We start from the raw sequence: 7,225 nt of genomic DNA on the forward strand, positions 1-7,225 counted from the left end.
TTTTAAATGTCTAACCTCATTACATTATATACAAAACTGTAATAACTTACAGTTTAAATGCACATTTGTAAAAAAATAAATAAATAAATTATATATATATATATATATATATATATATATATATATATATATATATATATATATATATATATATATATATATATAATGTCACTAACAGTATTTGAACCTCATAATTTGAGGCTAATAACTTAAATAAGGTCCACTTTCGAGAAAAAAAAAGAAGCACCCCTTTTAATAGGCTGGCTACTGCGGACGCTTTTGGAGGCCTGATTCATTTCTTTGAGATCAGTCACTCAAGACACCTCTAGGAGGTAATGATACTGATGGCTGACTTTGGCTGACGTTAGAATGACCAGAGCAGCATTTCAGATGTTGAGCAATGTGGTCACTTCATAGGTTTTCCATTAATGCTGTCTTTGCATTAATTTTGCACATTTTAGATATCAAATGTCATAAAATCAAATAGGTTTTCTTGATTAACATATTAGAATTTACTAGGTAAATGTGTTTCCATCATAGTTTATGCACTTTTTTATCTAATAAAAAAAGTTTACACTACTCAATTGTTTATCCTACTCAAAAGTGTTTTTTATGCACATCTTTTGCATGTTGGCATTTCCATCAAGCATTTTTTAAACAATATTTCAAAATGCACATAAAAACAGTGGATGGAAACATAGCTTATGTATAGTTTTCTATGTGTATCACTTTAGATTGTACTGTGAAGTAAAGCCACACTTTGCTAATGAAGCATTAGGGAACAACAATACACTCTCACTCAATGCATTGTCACTGGGGCAGTACCATTTCAAAAGGTTTGAACCTAAAAGGTCCATAATGGTACCTCAAAGGTACTTTTTAGGTACAATTCGATACTATTATGTACCTTTGAGGTACCACTGTGGACTCTGGGTACAGATAGGTATCTTTTAAAAGGTACTGCCCCACTTACAGTTCACCTTCCTTCATTTTTGAGAGATACAAAATTGTTTAGAAACAAACAATACTACAACATATTCACTCATTATCGTGTATGTTTGTTTGCACTTTCCTTTAATCTACTCTCTTCTAAACACATACTATGCATGCATGTGAGGTCATTGCTTTTACCCAGTAAGCATTTTTGTTTTTTAATAGATGTCTAAACATAGTCATCTTGGCTTAAACAAGGCTAATTTTGGGCTGTCAGTGAAATTCTAATAGATGTCTAAGAATAGGCCAAAACTAGACTAGTCATCAAAAAAAAAAAAAAAAAAAAAAAAATGACTACAGATTTAAAGTCTGTCTAATCTGCCTGTTTGACGACCAGTCTAGTTTTGGGCTATTCTTAGATGTCTATTAGATTTTCCCTGACAGCCTAAGTTTAGCCTTGCTTTAGCCAAGCTGTCTACGTTTTGATGTCTATTAGACATCTATTGAAGACAAAATTGTTTGCTGAGCAAAGACTTTCTTTTCATGTATTTGCATGGTTAAGACAACAGCATCATATTCAAAAACCTCCACTTTGAAACAGTTTTCAACTCATGTTTTAAACCATGTTATAGTGTAAACGAACAGGAAAACTTTTTTTAAAAAGTTTTTAAAAATCCTGTTTTTGGCTGAAAACTTTGTTGTGTAAACGTCCCCTTAATGTCAAGATGAAGGGTTAACTCAGGCAATTAGGACTACCATTAGAACTACAAACCCCCTCCCTAATCCAGAACCCTCTTGCCAAGTGAAAATAACCCCTGCCTTTCTTCCCCCTTTCCTGGACCAGGGATTATGCAGTGGGGGTTTGATCTCGGCTCTCAAAATGAAATCTTGTCAAAGCAAATGAAGTCTATGAGTAACAGCGCATGATAAATACTTCTCCACAGCAAGCCTGCATTCCAAACTTGGCTCCATCCTGGAATACTGGTGCACCATTAAAAAAATAGTCCTAATTGCAGTCATGCAGGGATCTGAAACTCTTTCAAAGACTGAATCCGGCATGTGCCAGTTCTTCTCTCTGAAAAGAAGGCTTTTTGTTTAAACGGCCATTCATCATCCCACCTGATGAGATGCATGATTACAAAGAGGTTTTGGTCAGTAAAGGAAAAAGCTAGACAATGATGTGGATGTCGCTGTAAAATGTCCCTGATCACATTCGTGTGATAAAACAGAAATATTCAAAGAGGAGAAACTGGGTGTAAAGCCCTGGCTTAATTTGTAAATCACAGAACATGTTCAGAAAGGGCAATTAGAGTATACAGAAGTGAATTACAGATTTGAAGTTTGAGATTGCGCTGTTTTCAAATTTTCAATGATTAATAATTAGAACAAACATGAAGGAGCTTACAGAGCTCCCTCAGGATATTAATAGTTTACCTCAGTGGTTTAGCTCTTGCATTACCTCATTTTATGTTTGGGCTGCTAATTGCTTGAAATTAAGGCTCAAGCACAAAAGCTATTCCCATAAAAGTCATGGATTTACCACAGGAGAGTGTTTGTAGTCCATTTAAGCTGTTATCCTCTTGTATAGACTGAAACAAGCTGCCCCCTTGTGGCCAAAATCAAACATAAATATGCCCTGGAAAATGCTTGCACAGGAACCTTTCAGGCCATCTCCCTACTGCATTCACAGACCTCTCATAGTGGAACTGCACGGTTTTGTAGAGTGGTCCCTTTTCCCTTCAAATGTGATTTCCACAAAAGCTCATTTCCTGAATGACTGCTCATGCTGTCTGCTGCATTAAGAAAGTGCACTTCAATTCCAAAAAAATAAAACAATAATAATAAAAAAAACCCGGCTCCTTTTTTTCTACTGCAGCTTAATCAGCGGTGTTTTGGTTTCCTGACCACTGTGTTATCGTAACTACTGTTATGTGAAGGGGTAGCTGTATTTCAGCAAAAAGGGCATATTTTGGTTGTGTGGTTAGCAACATCTTCAACTGGTTGAGAGGCAAAACCTATGGTCTGCACTTGTAGCAGGTAGCCAACGTGCTTTGATTATACAAAACATCTGTGGTGTCCTTGAGTGAAGCCACTTTTGAGCCTCACAAATTACAAAACCATTTCATATTTACTAAGAATAGAAAATATAGCAGAATTCCACATACTTGTCCACAGTATAAATTACCATGTTGACTGCACCTGGAAATATATATTTATATATTTATATGTATACGTGTAATGTACAGTATATTGAACTACATGTTCTTTGAACAAATGGTTGTAGCATCCATTGAAAAGCATCATGTGTGGAGGAAGTCCACACTGGGAACGTTACTGCTCTTGCAGTAAGCTATGCTATTGTTACTAAGGTGACAGTCTCGGAGGCCAATTCCTCCATTAGGTGTGTAGATGGGCTGAATTCTGAAGTCCCCTTTTAAAAGCTGCTCATTGTTTAGCGACACTATCTGAAAGCTGGTTTCAGTCATTTCCAGGATGGAGTTATCCTTTTTGGTGCCGGCCTCACAGTAGTCATCTTTTCTTCTGCCACGGTTGTATTTCCATTTGGACGACGGCGATCTGCTTTTCTTGTGCATGTGCCAGCAAAACAAGCTTAGAAGCGTCACTAAGACCACCAACACTGCCCCACCTATCACTCCAGCCAATAAAAGTGTGGAGGTGTTGTCTTGCTGAGCAGCCTGCTCCGATTCAGAGTATGTGGATGTGGATTTTGTCTTAGCCTCAGAACAGATAGTATCCTCGCCCGGTCTGTAAGTATTAAGAGTATCCAAAACATACACACAGATGCGGTAGACGGATCTAGGCTCCAGATTTGACAAACTAAGCCTTCGTTGGTATCCAGGGACTGTTCTTTCTCGAGTAATGTCACTCATCAAACTTTGGCCCATCTTAACCCAAGTCACCTTGTAAGATGTCACAGTGAAGTAAGACTCCCAGCTCACATCAATGCAGGTAGAGTTAACAACATGAAAAGAGATTTTCAAGGGATCTTCGTAGGGTGGGAGGGGACCGGGAGGGAAATGCGGCACTGGTGGTGTGGGGTTGGTGGAGGCTGGGTAAAAAGCGGTGGGTGAAATGGTGGTGATGCGGGTGGTTCTAGAGGTGGTTTTGGTGATGGTGCTGGTCCTGCGGGGCGGTAATGTAGATGGATATGTATGAGTTGGCCAGGGATGAAGAACAGTGCCTGCAGGGCAATCAATGGCATCTAAAGTGAGCTCTCGTATAACCATACCACGCACTCTTTCTGGACTCTGGCACGTAAACCCACGGACATTTATCGCAGAAGGCAGAGACCTGAGCCATGCAATGACCCACTTAATGCTACAATCGCAGCGCCAAAGGTTGTTTCTAGCATTAAGGATTCTCAGACTTCTCAAGCCGTCAAAGACACCTGGTGGAAGAATTTGAAGCAGATTGTTGGAGATATCTAGCTTTTCTAGTTTACTAAGTCCAGCAAAGGCTGTCACTTCAATAGTGTCTATCTGGTTTTCCTGCAGGTTGAGCTTAGTTAGGGATACGCTAGGGAGCAATGGTGGTGGAGCGGTGAGGGAGTTGCGTGCCAGGGACAGTTCTTTGAGATTGACCAAATCCTGGAAGGTACCAGGAGCAATGGCCTCATCCTCAAGCAAGTTTCCATCCAGTAACAGTCGCTGCAGGGTGGTGACATTCTGAAAGGCATCCTCGTCAATGTCTGCAATTCGATTCTCATCCAAACGCAGCTCCTTTAGGTCTGCAGGTAATCCGATAGGGATACTGCTTAGATGGTTTTTGGTGAGGAAAAGAAGTTTGAGACTGAGAGCCTCCCTAAAAGCCCCCTCCTCTACCCCTACAGTTGAGATGGAGTTGTCATCCAGGTGGAGTTCCTCCAGCATGTGTAGCTGGGCAAGTGCTGCCCTGGAAATGGTCTGGATGTTGTTTTCCTGGAGATGCAACACTCGGACATTCTTCGGAAGGTTAAGGGGAAATTCATCCAGCTGATTCCCGTACAGGTAAACCGTTTCTACAGAGGCAACATTGTGTAGCTCCAATGGAAAGCCGGCATTATTGATCTGATTGTTGTGGAGGAAGAGGGTCTTGTATCCCTCTTGCACCCCCAGAGGCACAGACGTCAGGCTCCTCTCATTACAGTAAACAAATGTTCTATCACAGCGGCACTCCTCTGGACAGGAGGAGACAGGGCTGAACTGCACATGCAAGCTCAACAGAACTGTCAACCAAAAGCGAAGAAATGAAGTCCAATCATTATTCCAAAATCCAGTTTGAAACTCCATAATGGAAAAAAAAAGTTAAAGGAAATGGCAAGGGAAAATCAGTGGCTGAAGGGAGTAAAATGGAAATGTAAAAATCCAGCAAAATGTCCTTTAAAAGATTATTCTAATGTGCAGTTTGCAGATAAATGTAAGAATTCAAGCCGAGGAGTAATCCCTTGATAATTTTCTAGTCCTTCTCTAGAGAAGGTGGTCTCATTAGAGCACATAGGTTCTTTCACTTAAGCCATCCATGCTGAGGAGTCAGATCATTGACTGCTCTCACTCGGGCCCAAGCAGGGTGTGACTCAGATGGTGCTGAAGCACTGAGCCACATCGTCCACCTCCCGGCCTGCTGTCAAGTGCTGATGGGCCCCAGCCCAAGCTGCTTCCAGGAGATGTGACATTTGGTTCTAGAGACCTGTTTAAAATAAGGGGGGAAAAAAATATTGAATGCATGAAGTGTGGTTTCACAACAAAATCACATTTAGCCAATACATCCACATTCCTGTTTGTACAGACCTTGTGAAATAAAGCCATCCAGAAAACTTAAAGGCATTGACAATCAATAACTCGCAAAAGCATAACTTGAAATATGAAACACATTCCCCCACCTCCTAAAATCTTGGAAAGGTGAAAAATGAAAAAAACATGTAAAAAGGGTACATGGTTTCATACTGTACAACGTTTGTTTTAATAGTCTCCCCAAGTACTGTACAAGGATATTGCTTATGAAATATAAGTACTATATGGCATGCTCATTGTGCATTATTGAATATGTCTTCTTTGAGTGTAGCTTGAGGGAAAAAAAAAGTAAAAACATAAATTAATAATAATAATAATAATAATAATAATAATAATAATAAAAATGATAATAAAACATTCTAACAAGTTGAGGGACTGGGGGTGTCTTATACTGCTCAGGGTGATAAATGTTGCCTGTCAAATTAAATGGTATTGGTTATAATTTAGCCTCTCTACCTCAAATACCTGATCAATATTACTTTATTTTATTTATTTATTTTAAGCTAGCTCAAGGTATCATAACAATATTCTACAGTTCAAACTGCAATAATCTTTTTTTTCTGAGTGACTTGAGTTAAAACGTAAAGCTAAACTGGCATTGTTTTAAACAACATACAATTTTGTATAATACTTCTACTGCCCTTTAACAAACATCGAATGGAAAAAAAATAGCTGAGGGCAATGTTTTATTTTTTTTCCACAACTTTTACATTTTGTGAAATAAGACAACATTGACGTTGTAGCTGAATAACCCAGCAAAATATTTATGCACATACAATACAATAATACAAAAATACTATTTTTGTTTTGTTTGAATTGATGTATTGCCTAAGTTAATAAACTTCTTGACATCTTGAGCCATCAGGAAACATCATTGCACTGGATTTTTGTTTTTGTGGCCTGGACCATTTGCTTTGTTAATAGAGTTAAGCCAATCAATACCTGACAAGAGAACACTTATCTGTACAAAGAAACAACCAGTGACAGTTGTAATTTAAATATCTAAATAAGTAAAAATAATAAAATAAATAAATAAATAAAATAATAATAATAATAATAAAAAATAAGAAATTAAGCAAAAATGTATTTATTTATTTATTTTATTAGATAAATAGATATAAAAAAATGTTTAAAATCATATTAAACTTAATAAGCAAGAGAACAATATGGTATACAGCAAAATACAGTACTTAAAATGAAAACGATTGTGTGTGTGTGTGTGTGTATGTATATATATATATATATATATATATATATATATATATATATATATATATATATATATATATATATATATATATATAGTAGCTATTAAAATGATTTTTTGCTACAATATTTTTTAATTGCAATTTGTCTTATATATATAGTGAAACAATTACCAAATATGGCTAAAAATGGACAAGCTCAACCACTGGGTAGGTGTCTACTTGCATTTGGGCATTTTAAAGTGTTCAGTATGATTTACTTAACAATAGATGCATATTGACCTTAAATACTATAAT

The 7,225-nt window shown here is 37.4% G+C and overlaps 1 protein-coding gene across 7 annotated transcripts in view; it reads right to left on the reverse strand.

Annotated features, from left to right (window-relative positions):
- Positions 1–1,087: 1,087 nt before the first annotated feature.
- Positions 1,088–7,225, reverse strand: part of flrt2 (fibronectin leucine rich transmembrane protein 2) — a 77,243-nt gene continuing 71,105 nt past the window's right edge. For 4 of the 7 annotated variants that reach the window (XM_073933168.1, XM_005160414.6, XM_073933167.1 and 1 more), the window contains one exon: positions 1,088–5,619. In XM_073933168.1, coding sequence (XP_073789269.1) covers positions 3,234–5,222 — 1,989 coding nt within the window. In that variant the 5' untranslated portion in view covers positions 5,223–5,619 and the 3' untranslated portion in view covers positions 1,088–3,233. Of the gene's footprint in view, positions 5,620–7,225 lie in introns of those variants that run through there. The other 3 variants (XR_012395674.1, XR_012395675.1, NM_001100043.1) reach the window with 2 other exon arrangements.

The sequence above is a fragment of the Danio rerio genome, chromosome 20 (assembly GCF_049306965.1).
Source record: "Danio rerio strain Tuebingen ecotype United States chromosome 20, GRCz12tu, whole genome shotgun sequence".
NCBI lineage: Eukaryota > Metazoa > Chordata > Actinopteri > Cypriniformes > Danionidae > Danio > Danio rerio.